Source organism: Drosophila melanogaster, chromosome 3L (assembly GCF_000001215.4).
Source record: "Drosophila melanogaster chromosome 3L".
NCBI classification, from domain to species: domain Eukaryota; kingdom Metazoa; phylum Arthropoda; class Insecta; order Diptera; family Drosophilidae; genus Drosophila; species Drosophila melanogaster.
The window spans coordinates 4469223-4491999 of record NT_037436.4 but is presented as its reverse complement, the minus strand read 5'-3'; the positions used below and the strand labels follow the sequence as shown (position 1 = coordinate 4491999).

The window sequence follows — 22777 nt, the reverse complement described above, 5'->3', positions numbered from 1 at the left end:
TTGATAGGAAAAGGGTGCAGTTCCGCTTGATTGATGAAAAAGAACCGAAGCTATCTGATCGCTTTTCACACTTTTGGCCAGCTCCACTTCTACTTCCACTCCGCTGGGGTTCTTTTTCCCGTCATTCAAGCCAACTGCCAACTAAGGTCATTCAACAACCCAAATAAAAGCAAATCAAAACAGCTTCAACTTTAGATTATGGGTGTTCTTTTTGCACTGCGATCGATATAAAATCAATCAAGGTCATCGCATCTCAACTCACTTCAAACGGTAGCAAGACTGCAAGGCAAAATGGTATCAAATATTTTGGCACGCTTGCGTACGGTTTTCGGAAGTCATGAAAAGGTTTTCTTGTCGAGAGCTATTAACAGAGTTCAGTGTTGTTAAATATGTAAACTTGATATTTATGAGTAAGCAATTTTATAATCAATTATTATTTTTAGATGGGAACTATTTAATGATTTGCCTAATGTCCGCTTCTCTATCGTAGTTTTTGGATAAGTCACTTTTATTGGTATCAATCGTAAAAGTATTTAAAATTGCAAAATATTCCCCTCCTAGTTGCTTAGTCTTATATTTCATGACTTACATTACTTTTTTCCACAAAGACTTTATTTATTTCCGTTTTTTTCCTTATTCAATTTAAATTTTCTCTTCACCCAAGCACTGTTCATACTCAAGGTCGTTCCACTGCTATTTTTGGCGTATAATGATGGCAATTTGTAGGCCAATTTGCGTGGCCATTTCTGCAGTTTGTAATGCCACGGCTTAGACAAACACCTTTAAGTCCGGAGGAGGAGCTATGAAATCGATTAGCACCCCGAAGACGGTCTAATTGTGGGCACGCACGAAGCTCCAGTTCCGAATACCCCACAGGTGGCAGTCTTCTTGTCTGCAGACCCCTCCCCACCTGGATTCAATCGGCGCGGCGGTACGATGTGGCTGCACTGCGCATGCGTGGCGACTGCCGAGCGATTCGATCGGGCGTCTTCGGCAGCAGAGTCTTATAAATACGCCGGGCGTCGGCGCAGTTTTTGTTATTTGAACTTCAAATTTGCTCGAGATCGCTTCGTCTCGCGCATTCGGCCGCTAGCGAAACGCGCGCGTTTTATTGGCGATTTAGTAGCGTTTTCTTTACCGCCTTTACCGCGGCGATTTTGCGTTCTTTACAAGTGGGTAGCTGTTTGCCATAAACAGAGTGACTTCTATATAGAACTTTTTGGATGTAAATAAGTGGTGTTCGTAAATATATTTTAGGTGCTGACGCAAGTGGTGCTGTTGATCTCAACTGATCTGATCTGATCTGCTATTGAATCGCAAAACGCGTTGTTGCATCACGACTCGAGAATGAAGATGGTGAGTGTGCTGGTGTTGCAGTGCGAAACGAGTGCACCGAAATGTGCGAACAATCAGGCCATAATCGTAACAATGTCGCGGCTAGAATCGGCAATGGATCCCAGAAATATTCACACTTTTTTGAGGTGCAGTTGCATGCTGCTGCACTCCGCAGTTAGCAACCGATATGCAGCTTGCAGCTCGGCAGTTGGCCTGCTGGCATCCCATGAGTTGTCTGTCAAACAAAATTGCCCAACGCCAAAGAGTTTCTAAAAAGCGACAGCGACGAAAAACAAACAAACTTACAGAAACAAAAACAGAAACAGATACGACTCTGCGCTGCGAGTGGAGGAGTCGCATGGTAAATTTGCATAAATGGCGCTACAATTGAAGAAAATCGGTACAAGTACAAATAAAATAACAGAAAACAGCTGGCAGCAGTCATCAGTCAGATGCGAAAACGGCGACATACACGTAGAGAAAGGATAAATGATAAATGATTTAAAAAGGAAATAGATTGAAAAGCAAATTTTATTTTCGACCAGTTCAAAAGATTGACAAGATTGGGTTTTTTGAATATCCAAAATCAATGATAACCAATATAATTTTTTACTTATTGGAAATAATATTACTTTAATTTAAAATCTATTTAATTTTCTTAAGGGTTCTAGTTTATTAGCAAATGTATATTACTTTTTTTTTTGTTGACGCTCTGTTATATTTATCTAAGTTAGCTTAGTTCACTTTCACCATACTCCAAAACCATTTCAATCCATGAATTTCATAAGACAACGAAATTTCTTTCTGTGCTGACCTGCGGCAATGGTAACTGCATTGAGTGATTCCACCGGCTCCAAAACCGAGTCCGTTGCCAATGACTGACTCACTCGAGGGCGACTCCGGAGTTGCGACCGGAAGTGCTCATAACCGACCGTTTCAATCCGCCCTGCGCTGAGTTGCTCTTCACGCATGCGCGTGTTCTTGGCCATTTCGAGAGCGGCTAAACGGGCCACGAGATTTGGCAATAAGCCCTGGGCTGGTGAATAGGCTTGAATGAGTCAATGGGTGCCCAGAACCAGTGTTGAGCAACCGCAATTAACACCGAGCGCCAAACTGATTTTCCCCAAGGTCGTCACACCACATATAAATAGATGTGCTGGCTTTGGTTTTATGATGTGATTTCACACGCCTCAATTGTGACAATTAACGCCCCCCGTTTCGCGGCATTTGTCGCCCGAATTGTCTAAGTTTTCGGTGTTTTTCTCTGTTTGTTTGGAGTCAGGGCTTAGGAAAATGACTCGACATGATCGAGACAGTTTCAGATTCTGTGTTAAAAAAGTTCCAGCGGCAGGCGCACCTCGAGCAGTAGACCTCACCCACTTTACACACTCTTCAAAACTTCAACTATTCAAGCCACACAGAATTATGCCACTCGAAATGACGCCGCACATTCGGGCAGGTATTTTGTAATGGGTGCTTTAATTACGAGCTTGTAGATTTGTATGGTGAAACTTTCAATTAAGGTCAACAGGAAAACGGATATGTATATATCTTAATTCGTCCGAGCCATGTTCATTTTGGATTAGCAGAAACAGTAAGATGCCATCTTTGGCATTATTCTAAAGCGAATATTAATAAAGAGAAACATCGAGAGCATTATTCATGTTATGCGACACCTGTGTGCGTTACTGCCATAAAAAAATATATTTCAACCCAAAACTTAATTGGGTTCTGACTTTAATGGACATACACATATCAACGCGAGTTGTCAACTAATAACGCAACAGAAACCAAATTATACGGCGGTTAGAACTAGTTTCTTGAGGTGCCTGTGATTCATGCCACAAGTTGAAAGAAGATTGGCAAATCCGCTAGAATTTAAGGCCCGACAGCTGACAAGCCGCTTGAGTATCTCACAAGTGGCATTTTTCCATAACAATTTATCAAAGAGGTAAAGAGAAAAAAAAAAAAACATAATCATAAATCCATAAGAACATTGCGTGGGATGCCTTAAACTATTTCCATTTGATTGAGATGATCTCGCTGTTCGACGCGACTTTTGTTCCATTTTTATATAACATGGTTTTTTTTGTTGAATTTTTTTGATGCTATTGTCTTGATTCAATTAAGGTTTCTGTTTTAATGGCCAGTCTTTAACGACTCTGACTTGAAGCGCACTCATAGAAGCCGTTTAAGTTTATTTTTAGTTTTATTTTGGGCAAATTTATGTGCTTTAATTTGAGAAATGGAATTCCGGGTTTCAAAGATTGTTTTGCTCAGCAGATAAAGGTTTTCACTGCCTCTCTCAAAGTCTGTTATCTATGGCTTAATTAGTGCTCGCCAAATTGCTAGTTTTGTATTTACATAAATCGGAGCGAGTGGTGGGATTTCCATCTAATTTGATTTTAGCATCTACTCGGGTTTATCGAACCGGTCGGCGTGACTTTGCCATCAAGTGCTAGTGTTTTTGTCCGACTATCCACGAGGTTATTCACACACGCCTGGTATTTAGAACATTTCTAGGCGGTCCAGATCGGTTCGATAAACTAATGGTCAATGTGGCAGATGCTACGACCTTGACTCTGAGTATCGCTCGCGGCAGCTACCAGTTTTTATTTTTCTATTATATATATATATATATTTTTTTTTTAATGCAACCACATGCGGGCTTGGCGTAGGCCCGGTCTATACCGCCCCTGCCAATAATCAATCAACGCATGGGCAATTAGCGCACAAAAATGCGTTTAATTTGGCTTTCGACTTGTTAATCATTAATGTGCGTATAGAGTCATCGATGAACGTGACCTAATTGGATTGTAAGCGCAGTGTCGAATTCTTAGCCAAAAACCGATGGTGTCAAAAGCTGACAATGGTCAATTTGCCAAATGGTCAAACCTTAATTATATGCGGAAATTTTCGATGCTCTGACGCCACTGAAAATGGCCATAAACGGTCGAGGCCCACGTAGTTGTTGTCAGTCACTTCGGCTAAATATAAATATAAATGTCAAAGACTTGGATTTAAGATCATTAATGGTTTCGACACTTAACTATATTTGTATTCTTATTATTTTTCTTGCAGCAAATTCGTGTATTTAGCCTGGCTTTGATCGCCCTAAGCCAGAGCTACTTTACTGCGGCCCAGGTAAGTCGATGATATCTGATTAATGTAAGCGTACTTAACTAATTGAATCGTTTCCAGGGCTATGACTATCCAATTCCGAAGGTGTCCTTCACCGATGGGTATTCGTATCCAAAGCCGGCCATTCCGTTCCCACCACCACTCCCGAAAGTGGTGGAGTCCAGTGGCTACTCCTACCCAAAGCCAGTCGTTCCCTTCCCGCCAGCACAACCGAAGTACACGCCACCAGTGCAGCAGATCATTCCGCAGGAACCAAAGCTGGTCAGTGGGTACTCTTATCCAAAGCCAGTGGTCCCATTCCCGCCACCAACGCAGCCACCACAGATCAGGGTGACATCACCACCGGTCGCAGAGGGATACGCCTATCCCACGCCGTCGGTACCTTTTCCCCAGCCAAAACAAGGATACGATTACCCCAAGCCGGCAGTTCCGTTCCCACCACCAGCTGTTCCAACACAAAAGTACTTGCCACCTGTAACCACAACTCAAGCGCCACCTCCTCAAGTTAAACAGGGATACGACTATCCAAAGCCTGCCATTCCATTCCCACCGCCTACTGCTCCGCCACAAAAGTATCTTCCGCCGGTGACCACCACTCCTGCTCCACCTCCACCACCACCGCCGACTAAGAAGTACCTGCCACCCCCTCAGGTTAAGCAGGGTTACGATTATCCTAAGCCAGCAATTCCATTCCCACCACCCACCAACCCACCACAGAAATACCTGCCTCCCGTTGTGCCAACCAGCCCTCCTGTGCCAAAATACGTTCCCCCACCTACACCTACCTACATTCCACCACCACCAAAGAAGCAAGGATATGACTATCCCAAGCCCGCCATTCCATTCCCACCACCCACTGCTCCTCCGCAAAAGTATCTGCCTCCTGTGACCACAACCCAAGCACCACCTCCTCCACCGCCCAAGTACCTGCCGCCACCTCAGGTGAAGCAGGGATACGACTATCCCAAGCCTGCTATTCCATTCCCTCCACCAACTGCTCCGCCACAAAAATATTTGCCACCTGTTACCACCACGAAAGCTCCTCCACCACCACCTACTGTCAAATATCTTCCTCCACCACAAGTGAAGCAAGGTTATGATTACCCAAAACCCGCCGTCCCTTTCCCACCTCCCACTAACCCACCACAGAAATATCTGCCGCCTGTTGTGCCTACGACTCCACCACAGCCGAAGTACTTGCCACCTCCAAAGCCAACAAACCCACCGCAGCCCAAGTATCTGCCACCCCCACAGCCTAAGTCCGGCTATGATTACCCAAAACCCGCCATTCCATTCCCACCACCAACAAACCCACCACAGAAATACTTGCCACCTGTTGTGCCCACGTCTCCACCACAGCCCAAGTACTTGCCACCTCCTAAGCCAACAAACCCACCGCAGCCGAAGTATCTGCCACCCCCACAGCCTAAGTCAGGCTATGATTACCCGAAGCCCGCCATTCCATTCCCAGCACCTACTAACCCACCTCAAAAGTACCTGCCACCACCGGTAATTCCCACTTCACCACCAGTACCAAAATATCTGCCACCTACAAACCCACCAACGCCCCAGTACTTGCCTCCGGTGCAGGTGAAGCAGGGTTACGACTATCCCAAGCCCGCCATTCCATTCCCGCCACCCACTGCCCCACCGCAGAAGTACTTGCCACCAGTGACCACAACACAAGCACCACCTCCACCTCCTCCCACATCCAAGTACCTTCCTCCACCTCAAGTTAAGCAGGGCTATGACTATCCCAAGCCCGCCATTCCATTCCCGCCACCCACTGCCCCACCGCAGAAGTACTTGCCACCAGTGACCACAACACAAGCACCACCTCCACCTCCTCCCACATCCAAGTACCTTCCTCCACCTCAAGTTAAGCAGGGCTATGACTATCCCAAGCCCGCCATTCCATTCCCCCCACCCACGAATCCCCCCCAGAAGTACATTCCACCCGTTGTGCCAACCAGCCCGCCCACTCCCAAGTACCTTCCACCCCCTCAGGTGAAGCAGGGTTACGACTACCCTAAGCCAGTCATTCCATTTCCCCCACCCGCTCCCAAGTCGGCGGGCTATTCCTACCCGAAGCCGGCCATCGCATTCGACTTTTGAATAACTCATCCGTCGATTGGCCCTCTCATCACTGATTAAATGACACAATTGCCTCTGTGTGCGCATAGTGATCCTTAGGAACGTACGAAATTGAATAATTGTAGTCTACTGTAATATTTTATTTAATAACTATTATTAATGATTTACCGGGGATCTTGCCTGCGGAATCTCCAATCGAACTTAGTCATTAAAATATGTTTTTAAAACTTATGTTTTAACGATTACGCAATGCTGCCGAATTAAAAATGACAATGTGAATGTTATGTTCTTACTGTTTTCTTTCAGTGTGTCGAAGGGTAAGACGTCTAGTCTTAGAGTGAAACAGCAGATCCCATCTAGAATAAACTAAAAATTCGGTCGAATCACATACTTTTAGACATCGCAGTTTATAGTGCTGGCTTGCCGAAAAGTAGAGTACATTTGGGCAACAAGAAATTAATAATTCTGCTCAAACTTCGGTAACGCGATAGCATTGGAATCATTCAACCTGCTATTTTTTAGCCGGAATAACAAAAGTCTTTCTGTGATACGGATATAATGCTATACATTGAGGCTTTTTATATTACTAAGATAAATTTTTTAATAAGTCTGCCTTACAAAATAGATCCATAATTCACTGGGTTTTTTTTAACTCTGTAGTCTGCCGCGAGGGACTTACTACATAAATATACACTTACTATATGCTTACTACATCCATATAAATCTTACAAAGGCCAAAAAGTATGCCTCGAATTTTCTTATGGTTGACTTTGAACTTGAAGCTTCAGATGACAATGCACTTGCTGAACAAAAAATTAATTTCGAAGCATTAAACGAGTTTCCGCATCTCGATTTGAACTAGTTTTTTCAGTTGCTGTATCGTCTCCGCTTGACGACAGCTCGGTATTAATGCCTGATAATCATTGGCTTTAGTGGCCAAAACTTCTTATTCTATTATGCAATATTATTGTTAGGCAAATAAGGGGGCTCCCGTCAATGGGGTTTCCTGTTAGTCGATTAATTAATCAGGCAGTGGAAGTATTTTTCAATATTTTTTTTATTTATGAATTTATTAATTTCGTTTCCCAGATGAAACCCGTGAGTCAAATAACAGGATTTGGCTCGGTTCGCTGGGGGTTCGTTGGAGCCTCTAGTAACGGTGACGGCGGAGGACCACGCGACGCTGGGTCTTGTAGCGGTATCCATCGTTGGAGGAGAAGGAGTGGGCGGGCTCAGAGGCGGCGGTCTCGTAGCTCTCAGCTGGGGCAGAGTAGGAAGCAGCTGGGGCGGAGTAGGAGACAGCTGGGGCGGAAGCGGCACCGCTGTAGTACTCGGGAGCAGAGTAGCTCTGAGAGGGAGCAGAGTAGGAGACAGCTGGAGCGGAAGCAGCAGCGGTGTAGGTGGCAGCAGGAGCAGAGTAGCTCTGGGCAGGTGCGGCGTAGGACACAGCTGGGGCGGAGGCAGCAGCGGTGTAGGTGGCAGCGGGAGCAGAGTAGCTCTGAGCGGGGGCGGAGTACACTGGAGCTGGGGCAGAGGCTGCTGGAGGCAGGTAATCGTTGGAAGGCAGGTGGCTCACATCACGACGGTGACGGCGGAGCACCACACGCTTGTGGGTCTTGTAGCGGTATCCATCGTTGGAGGAGAAGGAGTGGGCAGGAGCAGAAGCAGCGGTTTCGTAGCTCTCGGCGGGCTCGGCGTAGGAGACAGCAGGTGCGGAATAGGTCTGGGCGGGAGCGGCGTAGGACACAGCTGGGGCAGAGGCAGCGCTCTGGTAGACTGGAGCGGGGGCGGAAGCTGCTGGGGGCAGGTACTCACTGGTTGGGGCAGAAGCGGCTCCCTGGAAGGGGGGCAGGTAGTCGTTGGAGGGCACGCCACGACGATGACGGCGAAGGACCACGCGCTTGTGGGTCTTGTAGCGGTATCCATCGTTGGCCGAGAAGGTGTGGGCGGGCTCAGAGGCAGCGGTCTCGTAAGACTCAGCGGGAGCGGAGTAGGACACAGCTGGGGCGGAAGCGGCAGCGGTGTAGGTCTGAGCAGGAGCAGCGTAGGTCACAGCTGGGGCAGAAGCAGCAGCAGTGTAGGTGGCAGCAGGAGCAGAGTAGCTCTGGGCAGGAGCGGCGTAGGACACAGCTGGGGCAGAAGCAGCAGCAGTGTAGGTGGCAGCAGGAGCAGAGTAGCTTTGGGCAGGAGCGGCGTAGGACACAGCTGGGGCAGAAGCAGCAGCAGTGTAGGTGGCAGCAGGAGCAGAGTAGCTCTGGGCGGGAGCGGCGTAGGACACAGCTGGAGCAGCATAAGACACCGCTGGAGCAGAAGCAGCAACGGAGTAGCTGGACTCAACGGGAGCAGAGTAGGAGGCAACTGGGGCCGAGGCCTCTACGCTGTAGCTCTGGGAAGGAGCAGAGTAGGAAGCCACGGGAGCCGATGCTGCTCCACGGCCGGGGGGCAGGTACTGGCTAGATGGCAGGTGGCTGACATCAGCGGCCACGGCGGCGATGAAGGCGCAGAACAAGAAGAATTTCTGCAATGGAGAAAATGGCACATATTAGCTGATTATCCTAATGGCGCACCGTTCCTGGTTAATACCATTTTGCTGGGTGCTCGGCTGTCCAGTTGAACGGAGAGTGCAAGTGGAAGTGATGCCTTAGACAATGTTCTGCGGCTTATTTATATGATTCTAATCACCGGCCTGCGGCGAGAAATTTGCATTTGACTATTTAATTTATGAATTTGTATTTAGTGACACCGCCAAAACATATCCATTATAGTTTTGCAAGCAGGTTTGCAACGGGTTTTGCGCTCTGCTCAACTCCAGCGAGATCATGAGCCACGATTTGGGAGTCCCCCTTTCACCCCCGGCCTAACCGCCAAATCATCCAAACGGCCACTTAATATTTTAAGTATATTTCGTTAATACTTAGTGGCCAAGATCAGGTTCCATTGTTCCCCTATCCGCACTTGCCAATTTCTCCCAGACCAAACGCGTGCCAATTTCGATTCCCAATTCCGACCCACCCCAGCTCAATTTGCTTAATTGTCGATAATTATATTGTGGCTTAATCAACTGGTACTAATCGGGTTCTATGACTTCGGGTAATAAAAGCAGATGTTCGATAGCGGAGCGGAGAAAAGGCTAAAAACAGTTGGTAAGAAGCGAAATGACTGCCGAAAAAGCAATCAAATTGCGGAAATAAATCACGACCTCAATGCCGAAACAATACATAGATGTGACTGTCGAAAGCGATTGTATATCACCGGCTGAAAGAAAACCTGAACAAAATGAACTGAATACACTTTTGGAAAAATTACCTTTTATGAAGAGTCGAAGGAAAACATTAATAAAACGGGGTAATTAATTCTATTCCTCGAACTAGATTCTGCTAACAAAACGTTTCTATATTTAATTGCAAATCGTATATAAATAATATATCCACTATAAAATAACATTTTAATAAATTACATAAGCGTTTAGGTCATAAAAACCTATTAAATTAATAACGGCATATTAAAAAGACACACCATCCAAGAAAGTTAACATACCCTTACTTTTGTAGGTAAATGGTCTAAAAGCGTTAAGCAGGCTTGAACTTTTTGAAGATGAGATTGCGGAAGCTTCGGCATAAATAGATTTCAATTTCGATTATGTGTCAAGTGTATATTGCTTCTCTAATCCCACGTTCTTATGTGTATAATTAGATCGTGAAATAATGAATATATTCTAGCCCTAAAACCTTTTTATATTATTACATTAAATTATTATTTTTAAATAGGTTAATACATGTTTAAAAACTTTGTCGTTTTTTATTATTCTCTGGTTTATATATTATCCGCAAAGATTTATGTTTTATCCGAATATATTCCTCCTTCAGTCAATTCTATACATATAACCTTTTATCACCCAGCTCGTACACCCAACATAATAAAATTAAAAAGAGCTGAATGTATGGATTCGTTATCGTATTATTGTATTTGAATGAAAAAGAGGTATTCTAATAGTAGGGTCTGCACTCAAAAATGAGCACAATTCGATCACCTAGTGAAGCCTTTATCGGATGATTTAGTGGCGGCGCAACACAACGCGCTTGTGGGTCTTGTAGACGTATCCATCATCAGCCAGGACATGGGCGGGAGCCGCCTCGACGGTGTTTTCCTGGGGGGCAAGGTACTCGGCAGAGGGAGCAGACTGCACGGGAGGCAAGTACTCGTTGGAGAGCTCGTTCACATCACGACGGTGACGGCGGGTTACCACGCGCTTGTGGGTCTTGTAGCGGTATCCATCAACGGCCAAGTCGGTCTCAGGAGCAGTCTCAGCGGGAGCCAGGTACTCGTTGGAAGGAGCTGCGAAGGGGGGCAGGTACTCGTTGGAGAGCTCGTTGACGTCACGGCGGTGGCGGCGGTAAACAACGCGACGATGGGTCTTGTAACGGTAACCGTCATCGGCCAGCTCATGGGCGGGCTCAGCCTCAACCACGACAGGAGCGGGGGCGGCCAGCTGGACAGGGGCGGCGATCTGAACTGGAGCGGGAGCTGGGGCAGCAACCTGGACGGGGGCGGACACTGGGGGCAGATACTCGTTGGAAGGAGCAGCAGCCTGGACTGGGGGCAGGTACTCGTTGGAGGGCAAGTGGCTCACATCACGACGGTGACGGCGGGTTACCACGCGCTTGTGGGTCTTGTAACGGTATCCATCATCGGCCAAGATGGTCTCAGGAGCACCCTCAGCAGGAGCCAGGTACTCGTTGGAAGGAGCTGCGAAGGGGGGCAGGTACTCGTTGAAGAGCTCGTTGACGTCACGGCGGTGGCGGCGGACCACCACGCGCTTGTGGGTCTTGTACCGGTAGCCATCATCGGCCAGCTCATGGGCGGGGGCAGACTCGGCCTGCACGGGAGGCAGGTACTCGTTGCTGGGTCCGGCGATGATCTGCTGCTCCTGGACGGGAGGCAGGTACTCGTTGGAGGGCAGGTGGCTGACATCGGCAGCCACGGCTGCGATCACGGCAAAAGCGACCAGGAAGAGTTTCTGCAAGAGACAGTTGGGAAATTTGTTTAGTTTAGTCCTTCAGTGGCGATTCGATGGCTCCTAAATTGTCGAATCGTACCATATTGTCCGATGAGTTGCTTGTTCACAGCAGTAAAACCGAAACTCTAATGAGGAATACGCAGAACCTTTTGGTATTTATACAGATTCTCCGCTCTTCGCTGGCTATTACAGAGCTGGCGTTTTTTGCGCCTCTGCCCAAAAAGACGTCGCTGCCGGCGCAAGCGTCTGTAAATTCGCACGACTTCGGCTTTGGTTTGGCTAAGCTACGGGTTCTAAGCCGCTCTTTTGCGGCTCAAACGCAGCTTGGCCAACACGATAGACGGCGACTGCGACGCTTACATTCGCACAAGCTATAGCTTCGGAGCAGTTGATGGCTAAAAAAAAAATGTTTAATGGCCAAAATCGTTCGCACGGATTCTCTTAATTGTTTTATTTAATCATATGCAAAAGATTTGATGGACATCAACGTTTTGGACAAGTCGAGCGCGCAAAGATACTCACATACAAATATATATAAACATATACATATATCCGTATTAACTTGGCTCTCGTCTTGTTTACACCTCTTTGTGTTCGCTCCACCTGCCTGGTTTCATTCAAGCCGCTATTGGAATTGCGCTCGATATAAATTCAAATGATGAGTTATATGTTTCAATCAAATTCGCTCACTTCAATAGCTTTCCGAATCGCCACTCAAAAAGTCGATTATTTCGATCGCAGCCTCTTCCCATTGTGGCGATGTCGTTCGCCGTTCATTAATCAACAAATAGGAACTGACCAAGCGAGCCATTCAATTTTTGGAAATATGATATAATTATGCCTGATGCGTACGAATTGTATAAGTTTGTAAACCGAATGCCGGATATAGGATGACGAGATCTTCAGAAGATCCCATTGTGAATTCTAAGAACAATCCGCTTTGTGCGGATGCGCGCTTATCAATTACTAAGTTTGAAATGGCTAATAATATTTATTGACATTAAAAAAGACAACAGTATGGATATGTCTAAAATATATAATTGTTATTTAAAAATAAAATTTAAGTTTTAATAAAACATTGATTTGAAATCGTAATAGGTACAGCTTACTTTTAAAAACATGTTTTCTTATAATTATTAATCGACCAATTTGGTTGACACAGCACACTTAATCCCAGCTTAAGCATTTTTCAATATCATCCAGATGTGACATTTAATCTGCAAGTGATTTTTTGTGTCACTTCTGGTTAAAAACCTCTCACCAATTGTTTCCAAAATTAAACATGGACATGCAAGGGATGTCCGAATAAATCAAGTTAATCTGTTTCCACCTGCATATAAGGAGTATTTATTTTCGCTTATTTATGAGTTAGTTTAATTTTAAACGCATGCGCCAGTTGATAAAATAGGATTGAATGATTAAATTGAAGATATTAATGCGTTTAAAAAAAGAAGGCAGGCCATCAAGTCAAGCTAATCAATTTGTTAAGAGTCAAAGTGCAGCAAATGATTAATGGTTTAACTTTGGCGGAGAGGGGGAGTACATGCTTTATTTGGTGTATTTGCAACATCGAAGCTAAAATAAATAGCCATGAAGCAAGGCTCGTTAGAGGTGCTAAGAACTAATCGGTTCCGTAAAGTGAAGGATAAACGATGACTAATCAACCGCCAATCGATTCATCGAAAAATCGCTATATAACTCGGGTCAAAGTACAGCCGTGAAAGTCAAGGCCATGATCGATGGGGTTGCCCGAAGTTTTAGATGAATGGAGGTGGTTGTGGGGATTGCGCCGGTGATGGATGGTTGTCACGCGCCACCAATCGCCACCAATCTGAGAAGACGGACCTTAATAGCACCAGTTTGGCTAATTAACGCGGCGACCATAAACACTTTGGTCGGTATCAAATAGCAACTATATCAGTTTTCCTATTCCCAAATGCATAAAGGTTGAGAGCCTTACAATTCTAGTTTGGCCTGCCATTGTACGCGTGAGATAAATCACTTAATTTCCTGTATGTGTGCAGCACTTAAAAATACTCAAAAAACTGCGAGTATTAACGAGCTGAATTTATGGCTTTGCCAATTTACATTTTATTCACTGGCAACATAGCGAGTTCTAGCATATTCCACATATGTGTGTATGTATTTCTATTCTGATTATGGTCCAGTTGCCCATAGATGTTCTACACGCAAGCTGCCAGTCAATAGATCACGATAGCCCCATCTGCTTATTATTACTATCCATCAGTAGTTCGGTGAGCCGGTCCGAACACTTAAGAGTTCCATTTCGGAATCGATGCTTATGCCGAAAAATAGAGAAATATGCAAATTAGTGAATGGCAGTTGGGATCCCATATAGTCGTCCCGTAGAATGGGACAAAATCCCAACGCAACGGCCACAGACAACATTTAAATTGTCAGCCCGGCTTAATAAGTAAGCGTGGGCCCCGAATTAGCGTAACCCACAAAAAGAAAACGGACAGGAGAGCGGATCGGCGAAAGGAGATCTCCGTCCCACTGATTGTGTTATCGGATAATGTATACTATGGTTAATGGCCGGGCGCGCTCGATCGGTCTCCCCAAATGGAGTTTCCGAATCGCTGTATATACCAGATTCAGACTGCCTTTGCATAATCCCACAGGTCGCGTCGCTCTGTCTAACAAAAACCAAAGACCATTTCGCGTTGGCTTAATTTATGCAAATTCTATTCTAATTAATATTATGGCCATTCGATTTTTGCCATATATGTGAGCTTAACAGGCGGCAACTTCTTTCTCGTGGCTGCCGCCTTTCCTTTGTCTTAGTCTTTGTATTTTGTCCGGCATAGTCACACGCGCTAGTTAATTTAGTTTTCAAGATACTCTAATTGGGGAGGATTCCCTATCCCGCATTGTAGTTTATATAAAATGGAATCTTATCTGAAAGCTTGCATATGGTAAGGGCATCGTATTATTATCAAAATTATATTACATATTACAAGGTTAGTTGGCTGGGAAGTAAAGGTATTTATTAACAGTTTATGTTTCTTTTATTTGTATTTATCTTAATTAAATTTTAGAACAATTTCTTTACATGTTTCTGCTCTCCATCAAAATTTATCAAATAAAATATAGTCTGTTGCTTTTTTTACAGCGTAAAAGAAAGTCTGTTTCAAAAGACTCTAACACTCACTAGCCAAGTACACGTTTTAGTCTTTTACGATAAACTTAACGTTCTTTTAGCCTGTTATGCTCTTTTTTCGTTTAACTAAAATATATGATAAATCATTCTGGAAACCCGTTTTCAAATCGCCCCACTCTTCGGAGCCGGCGACTAGAAAGTGCCACCACCGTCATGAAGCGCATCTCCAGAGCTCTAAAAAAAAAAAAACAAAACAAATCCGAAAAGAGCTAAATTATAAATATACAAAAATCAACGCCAAGCAACAGGGCAACAAAAAAGATGAAAAATAAAATTCCGCACACTTTTAACACTCGGCTCGTGGCCAATAAATAATGGAAACGCGTGGCAGCCGAAATTTGGCAAGTTCCTTTCATGTAATTCTGATTCTGATTCTAATTCGATTCTTATTTTGGGGCTGCCTGCGGCTCATCGAGGGGCTTTCTGTTTGATGGCTGATAGAAAATAAAGTGCGATCGTTCTTGAATATGTATTCTCGGTTGTGGGCTGTCTAAAATTAATTATGTGGCTGCCAAGTGCTGAAAATTAATCATCCGAGCATCGAATGCTCGTCGATTTTTTTAGGCTATGTTTAACGGATGACGCAAGGCGGAGTTACATGAGATCGGATTAGTTATGATCCCGAAACTCAGAACCCTTTCAGTACAGAGTTGTAGCTCTATGTTGGCCATCTGGAAAGTCATTAAATAATAAATACACCTAAAGAAATCAGAGTACATTCGATATATTTCATACATAAATGACTTTTGATTATAATTAAATTAATTGATTAATTGAATTATATTTCACTGCCTTAGTGATTAAAATTGTTCGATTCTTATTTAGTAGAACAATTTAAATTGAAAAATTAATACTGTTCTGAAAATTCTCAGTTCTGATTTTGCGCAGTGCTTCGGGAAAGCCTAAAAATTATGGTTCATAATGTTTGATAGCAATAATTGCCAAAGAGGCGGGTGGCACCGGATCATTGAACTCCAGCAGCCCCACTTTGAACCCACTCACTCGCTTTGCATAGCCACAAGCCCGCGAAATTCGCACAGACATCATCCGAAATTTATTTCTGTAATCAGCGGGCTTTTAACGGTCTCCGTTAATTTTATGCCGAGCCGAGCTCCTCCGTAGAGTTTGATCCGAAAGTTTGCCATAAATTATTTTAATTTAATGCTACTTGTAGACATTTTTTTGAAGGCCCTGCTGCGGTCATTTGACTCTCTTAAGCTTGCCAATTTCACCAGGAGAAGTGCGCTGATTTATGGGGATCAGCTAATAGGTTTCTATGGGTCGGTGCATTGGGTCACGAGCCGACGAGATGGGCTAAGGCTAATCCTCTCTGACCTACAGTTGGCCAAAAAACAGACGCACATGCCGGCAGTGGACTGCCCACATTTGATTTAGGAGTCCACTCGCTAATATTGACATTGATTGCCGAATTTAAACATTACTAAGGCCCGCCTCAGTCTGAGTAAAAAATAATCATAACAAAAACATAACATACACGCAGCCTTTTATCCATAGGTCACAAATGAGGTGGGCCAAAAACGGATCCAATGAATGTGTTTTGGGCAGCTCACCTCTATGCAGTCGACTGGCCAAGATATGCTGCCTGGTGAAACAATAGATTTTGTTTTATTTCTATTTTGATTTCAGTTGATTGGATTTGCATGAGAATCGAATCTAAATGATTGCATAAATTTATGTCGACAATTCATTTTGCCTCTCTCACTATAAAAAAAATGTCTTTGTGCCTCTATTTCTATATAGCTCTGAACTAGTTTCCTTTCCGCGTACCCTAATGGACAATATATACACCTTTTCCATCAAAGGCAATCGCAGATATGGCCAGAACATAAATGCCCTAATCTATTTGCACGTGTATATTTATGTTAATGTATGTAATTTAAAGGCAAACAAAAAAATCAAATATACATAGTTGGTAAATATCTGGATATTTTTATGTGCAATATAGATATTTGTAGTCTGGTGTAAAGCTTAATCAAAAGCTCAATTTATAAAGCTCAGCTTGAAAACCCGTGTCGATTTCTCAACAAACTTTAAAGCTACCTTGAGCGGAAACGGAAGTAGCCGCCATAGTTTTCGCCTGAAAGTATGCTTTAAATAAGTAATCAAGGTTTGTTTGGTATGCTCTTGTAGCAAATGCTGATAAGTATGATTTAATTTATGTTATAATATGTTCTGTTTTAAAATACTTAAAACTCGAATGACTGTTTGGGCTTCTGGTAGTGATAGCCATCCTCACGATAGTCAGTGTCGTACTCCGAAGCAGATGTTTTAAGATCCACATTGTTTCGCTTTGAACTGCGCCTATGAGATCGCAGTTGTTTGGGAGCAACCACATAAGAGGACTGCTTGTTACTAGCCGCAAAGCCCAGAAATCCTAGCTGCCCATCATCGTCCGCATCATCGTCATCGGGTATAAGGACTGAACGCTGATTAGGATTAACCGATACCAAAGCCCGCTGGTGTCCATGATGAGGATCGCTGTAGAAGTTGCCGTCTATGATGTTGGTGTCCTGTTGATTTCCCAGCGCATTTGTGGGTCCCTGGAGATGGGGTTGTCCGAAAACGTTTCCATTCAGCACATTGAGACCCTGGTAGTTGGATCGATTGCGCTGTCGTCGGTTGTTGAGGCGTGGTACTTGTCCCGCTGCCAATTGGGCTCCAATGGAGGGGTCGGACTGTCGCTGATTGGGATCAAAAGCTCCTGGTCCAGCTGCATTGGGTCGCTGGTTAGGCACGCCTTGTCCAGCTCCAAGTTGGGCACCTGTCGAAGGATCAAATGCTCCCTGTGCACTTGGTCTCTGGTTAAAGCCCTGACCTGCACCCAATTGAGCACCCGTAGAAGGATCAAATGCTCCCTGTCCACTTGGTCTTTGGTTAGAAACACCCTCACCTGCGCCCAATTGAGCACCTGTAGAAGGATCAAATGCTCCCTGTCCACTTGGTCTTTGGTTAGAAACACCCTGACCTGCGCCCAATTGAGCACCCACGGAGGGGTCAAAAGGGCCACCTAGCTGAAGGTTGGGATCATATTGGTTTTGCGCAGGTCTTTGAGGTCTTTGACCAGCTCCAAAACCAGTGTTAAATGGTCCTCCGGCAGCTGCTTGGGCACCAAAGGAAGGGTCGAATCCTTGGCTCCCTCCAAGTTGAGCTCCTCCCGCAAGCTGACCTCCTCCGGCAGCCTGTTGATTTCCAGCTCCAGCATTACCTATGGCTCCCAGCTGAGCGCCCAGCGAAGGATCAACAAAAAAGTTGAGTCGGTTGCCATATCCACCTCCATAGCCACCTGGACGTGGAGGTCGCTGACCGTTACCCAGAACAGCCAATTGTCCGCCGGCAACAGGTTGATTGGCCGGAAGATTAGCACCAGTGGGAGCCAAAGCACTGGCTGGTAGCTGAGCACCTATGGGATCAGAGGGTCCACAGCCAGGTGGTACGTTTCCAGGTCCAACAAACTGGCAGTTGGGTCGAAATCCTGGTGCCTGGGCTCCAGTCGGTGCTTGAGCCCCAGCAGGATCCTGTGCTCCTGCTGCACGATCTGGGCGAGTAAGGGAATTCAATTCCGAATCCTGGGACTGCACGTTGATCTGCGTGTGGGTGTGGAACACCGAGTTGGGGGCACTGGCGTATAGAATTCGACTAGGACGACGGCGGCGATAAACCACTTGGGTAGCAGCTGGGGTGAACAAGTCCTGATTGTAATCCGTACGGACATGGGGCTTGCTATGCTTGTAGTGAATGTGCTGGGTCTTTACTTCTGGCTTCTTGTCATAGTGATGGTAGTGATCCACTCGCTGCTTTTTGGGCTCTTCATGTTGATGCTCCTTGTAGTATTTGGGCTCCTCGTGCTCCTCTACCTTGTGGTAAACCACCTTTTCACTGGTGTGCTTCTCCTTCTTGTAAAAAGGTTGCTCCACCTCCTTTTCCTCGTGGGGAGGTAGGTAATGGGACTCCTCATCGTCATCTTCGTGATCCCTGGAGTGATGATGCCGCTGGTGCTTGTGGTGTTTCACATGGGAAACGTCCGCCAGACATGCGATTGCCATAAGGCATAGAACCAGGATCACGAGGACATTCTAAAATAAAAATGGATTGGTGAAATGCGGAACCTAGAACCTATCGTTGATCCGTTACCATTGCTAAAGTGCCAGTGACTGTAAGCAGCTGTAGATGCAACTTATATACTCTCTTCGGGATCTTTTTTGTTGCATCCCCACATCGAGCCCCCAAAAAAGACCACAGTTGAAAGCGAAACCTGTTGCCGAGCGTGAGAAATCGATTCCGCGCTTTATGTGACCCATTTGTTCTTATTGAATAGCCGCCAATTTAAATTCTATTGAATATTCTGAAGCACAACGAAAGTGTCCCGTAAATTTGTCAGATCAAAGCGTTTAAATTTATTGGCCCAAGTGCGCTGCACACTTATGCGATAACGCATGGGTTCTTTGAACTTCGTTTCCAGGTGTGAATTTGGCCTAGTAATACAATTGAAGCTTCAAACTAATTTATCATTAACAACTGATTGTTAGTTATGGATAAGAAAAACTGCACTCCAGTACTAACTAACAATTATTAATAAAATTTAATTTTGCGATTTTTTTTTTCTTTTCTAGCAAGAATTTTAGCACTTTTGAAATGTTGTTTTAGGTTTTATAGTTTTTTTTTTTGCGCGCTTCTTTTGCTAAAACTATACACCATATCATTCTTGTTTAATTATCAAATTATCATATTATCTTTATTAGTGTTTTAATGCTCAAATAAAACTATGTTTTTATAAATTTAATATTCGAGTTTTTTATTGTCGCATTTTATCGTATCATCATCATCGTTTAAGCGCGGTGCTTGAACACACGGCGACGGACGGTCTTGTACTTGTATCCCTGCTGGCTGGCGGCGGGCTGGCTATAATCGTATCCGGAGCGGGCGGCAGAGGGGGCGGAAGCTGCGGCCTCGAACACCGGTCCGGAGGACTCGAAAGCAGGAGCTGGAGCAGAGGCGAAGGACTGCACGGGGGCGGGGGCGGGAGCTGGAGCAGGAGCAAAGGACTGAACGGGAGCTGGAGCTGAGGCGGCGGCATGGTGGTGGACATGGGGAGCGGGAGGCACGTATGTGCGGGCTGGTGCGGGTGCAGAGGCGGCCTGCTGGAAAACGGGAGCAGGAGCAGCTACTGGAGCTGGGGCAGGGGCAAACGACTGCACTGGGGCAGAGGCAGCTGGAGCTGGGGGCACGTAGGTCCTCACTGGAGCCGGAGCAGAGGCAGCTTGCTGGAAAACAGGAGCCGGGGCAGAGGCGGCTACCTGGCGGGGAGCATTGTAGTTGTAGCCAGATTCGGCGGCCACACAGCCAACCACGGCCAAGGTCAAGATAAAGAATTTCTACAGGGAAAAATCGAAATAGAATAATATGCCAACTAATATAATCCGCAATACAGATGGGAGATCCTTACCATTTTAGATGATCTGTTTGCTTTAGGAGCAACGAACCGAATAATATCTTAGACCGGCGACTCCTGTACTTTTATACAAGTCGGAGAATCTGCGGATCCAAACGGAAGTGCTGAGTATCATAAATCAACGAAACGTTTTTCTTCGCGTCGAAAAATTTGTTTAATTGGGCAAACAGATACCTCGACCACGACGCCATATGGGGCTTGTTTTTATCAGTTAGGTACGCCATGGAGTTTGGATTTAAAACTCTCATTTTTTTGCTGTCATATTAAATATAAATATTCATAAGAATACACGTATCACAGCTTAATTTTTTTGCCAAAACAATTTTATCGCAAACCTGATAGTTTGGTTTCGTCTTGAAGAAGAGCTTTTTTAATTCACCCAAGCTTTTGCTAAGACTAAACCCGATATTGGGTTAATAGAAACAGTAGCAGAGAGCTATTTTTAAATCGATCCAGAACAAGAAGTATAGCAATTAGCCGGTCATAAACTATCTAGTCAGCCGTATACCTTATCCACTTAAAGCAAACAAATTGCTCAGGCTAATGACTTAATGTTCCGCTAACTCGATTGATGGACTGATTGATTAATTGTTCAGAGAAGCCTCAAGATCGCGACTCCCAAGGTATTAGGTATCTTAAACATTTCCTCTTGGGGTTAATGGCATATGGTGCCCTTTTTTGCATAATCACGTTATCTGATCTGTATTGACGCCCTCCAATGGTCTCGAGTCTAAACAATGTTATTGTTTATCTTTCTGAGCTTTCTTTATTGTCTCTTTTGCGCTAATTCGAGAATATGCTAATCGTATCAAGTCAGACACACAAATAAACCTATTAAATGTATTTTTGCATTTCTTTGCCAAGATGGTGAATTAGCATTCGAATATAGTTGGTGTTGTGGGTTAAACCACAAACCAGTTGAGTTGGTGGTTGCTCAGAAATGTTGTTTCGGATGATGAGGCATCTTACTGGGGCGGCAGGTAGGTGTTACGAGGAGCGATGACTTGTGGCGGCAGGTAGGTATTGCGCGGAGCAGCCACCGAGATCACTTGCGGAGCAGGACGAGCAATGGACACCACCTGTGGAGCAGGACGAACAATGGACACCACCTGTGGAGCAGGACGAGCAATGGACACCACCTGTGGAGCAGGACGAGCAATGGACACCACCTGCGGAGCGGGACGCGCAATGGACACTACCTCTGGAGCAGGACGCGCAATGGACACCACCTCTGGAGCGGGACGAGCAATGGACACCACCTGTGGAGCAGGACGAGCAATGGACACCACCTGTGGAGCAGGACGAGCAATGGACACCACCTGCGGAGCGGGACGCGCAATGGACACCACCTGTGGAGCGGGACGCGCAATGGACACCACCTGTGGAGCGGGGCGACTAATCACTTGGGGTGGCAGATAGGTGTTACGAGGCGCAGCCACGGAGATCACTTGGGGAGCAGGACGAGCTATCTGCACCACTGGCGACGGACGATAAACGGGAACCACTTGTGGCACCACCAGAGGGGCGGGAACCACCTGACGCTCGATGATCTGGGGTTGAACTTGAACCCTGGGAACAGAGATCACCTGGGGTTGCACCACCTGCACCTGAGGCGGCAAATAGGTCCTGGATAGAGAAGTGGCACCGACCACTCCCAAGAGAGCCACTGCGAAAGGCAAGAAGAGGACACGCTGGGCAGAAAAATTTTCCATTAATCTCACAATTATTAAATCCAATCCGATTGAAACCCACCATGTTGATCACACAAAGTCGAACAATTAAACTGTTTTTTTGCGAGCAGAACATTTGGTATTTATAAGACAATTTGGGCAGAACCCCAAATATATAGTATATCTAATAACATTCAGCTGGTATATCTTTTGCATATGTATCGGTATTGTCATTCTGATTGCAGTCGTCTGGCGAAATGCGGTTACGACTGCGAACCATAAATAAAAGCAGTAGTCCAGACGCAGGTTCCATGTCAGCCATAAAACAATTGCTCGCATCAATTTGAGTTAAAATATTTAAATAAAAGTAGCTCGCCAAGTCCATAAATCTGGTTTGGTAAATACTTTCACTTTTCTGCAATACTATGAGTTAATTAATAAGACGCAATTTGAAATGCGTATTTTTATTAATTTGAGTTTCTAATAAACGCATAAAGATTCCATCTAAGGGATAATTGGATTAGGGATTCAGTTTGTTTCGATGTATGGTCATAGTACTGTTTTGGATAGATGATTCATACGTATTCCCATACCGGTTCAGTGCCCGAGTAATGGGTACGAACTAAATTTTTATTATTATTGTTATTGCTGACCTAAACAAAATACTATTAACACATTTTGACGTTCCTTAGCACAGTCAGATTCTGCCCTGGTCCTAGTCCTCCTAATTAAGAGCGTACATATTTCATTGAGCAGACTTCTAGTGTTACGTACTGTTCATCTAACCTAGTATACCCACTTATTTCAGACAGTAAGAGCTATAATACGGGTTTTTTTTTACTAGTTCGTGTTCTGCTCAATTGTCTGTA

The 22777-nt window shown here is 45.1% G+C and overlaps 6 protein-coding genes across 6 annotated transcripts; 1 reads left to right on the top strand and 5 right to left on the bottom strand.

Annotated features, from left to right (window-relative positions):
* Positions 1-1036: 1036 nt before the first annotated feature.
* Positions 1037-6841, top strand: CG13722 (uncharacterized protein). The gene is made up of 4 exons (NM_139654.2): positions 1037-1172; positions 1258-1356; positions 4417-4479; positions 4537-6841. The coding sequence occupies exons 2-4, from the start codon at positions 1348-1350 to the stop codon at positions 6589-6591; spliced, it is 2127 nt and encodes a 708-aa protein (NP_647911.2). The 5' UTR covers positions 1037-1172; positions 1258-1347; the 3' UTR covers positions 6592-6841.
* A 788-nt stretch (positions 6842-7629) lies between these two features.
* On the bottom strand, positions 7630-9191 carry CG11350 (uncharacterized protein). The gene is made up of 2 exons (NM_139653.3): positions 9154-9191; positions 7630-9088 (listed from the first exon to the last, which is right to left on the bottom strand). The coding sequence occupies exons 1-2, from the start codon at positions 9154-9156 to the stop codon at positions 7721-7723; spliced, it is 1371 nt and encodes a 456-aa protein (NP_647910.1). The 5' UTR covers positions 9157-9191; the 3' UTR covers positions 7630-7720.
* Positions 9192-10512: 1321 nt separating this feature from the next.
* CG7465 (uncharacterized protein) lies at positions 10513-11717 on the bottom strand. Its single transcript, NM_139652.2, has 2 exons — positions 11667-11717; positions 10513-11587 (listed from the first exon to the last, which is right to left on the bottom strand). The coding sequence occupies exons 1-2, from the start codon at positions 11667-11669 to the stop codon at positions 10625-10627; spliced, it is 966 nt and encodes a 321-aa protein (NP_647909.1). The 5' UTR covers positions 11670-11717; the 3' UTR covers positions 10513-10624.
* Positions 11718-16904: 5187 nt separating this feature from the next.
* CG11349 (uncharacterized protein) lies at positions 16905-18932 on the bottom strand. The gene is made up of 2 exons (NM_139651.2): positions 18921-18932; positions 16905-18862 (listed from the first exon to the last, which is right to left on the bottom strand). The coding sequence occupies exons 1-2, from the start codon at positions 18921-18923 to the stop codon at positions 16976-16978; spliced, it is 1890 nt and encodes a 629-aa protein (NP_647908.2). The 5' UTR covers positions 18924-18932; the 3' UTR covers positions 16905-16975.
* Positions 18933-19561: 629 nt separating this feature from the next.
* CG32248 (uncharacterized protein) lies at positions 19562-20251 on the bottom strand. The gene is made up of 2 exons (NM_168089.3): positions 20233-20251; positions 19562-20161 (listed from the first exon to the last, which is right to left on the bottom strand). Exons 1-2 carry the CDS (start codon positions 20233-20235, stop codon positions 19616-19618), a joined length of 549 nt encoding a protein of 182 aa, NP_729002.2. The 5' UTR covers positions 20236-20251; the 3' UTR covers positions 19562-19615.
* A 736-nt stretch (positions 20252-20987) lies between these two features.
* On the bottom strand, positions 20988-21999 carry CG32249 (uncharacterized protein). The gene is made up of 2 exons (NM_168088.3): positions 21991-21999; positions 20988-21929 (listed from the first exon to the last, which is right to left on the bottom strand). The coding sequence occupies exons 1-2, from the start codon at positions 21991-21993 to the stop codon at positions 21204-21206; spliced, it is 729 nt and encodes a 242-aa protein (NP_729001.2). The 5' UTR covers positions 21994-21999; the 3' UTR covers positions 20988-21203.
* Between the last annotated feature and the right edge of the window lie 778 nt (positions 22000-22777).

What these genes read in the sequence shown, in the direction of transcription:
- CG13722 (NM_139654.2), top strand. An exon ending in GCTACTTTACTGCGGCCCAG is followed by an intron (nt 4,480 to 4,536) that starts GTAAGTCGATGA and finishes AATCGTTTCCAG; the next exon opens with GGCTATGACTATCCAATTCC.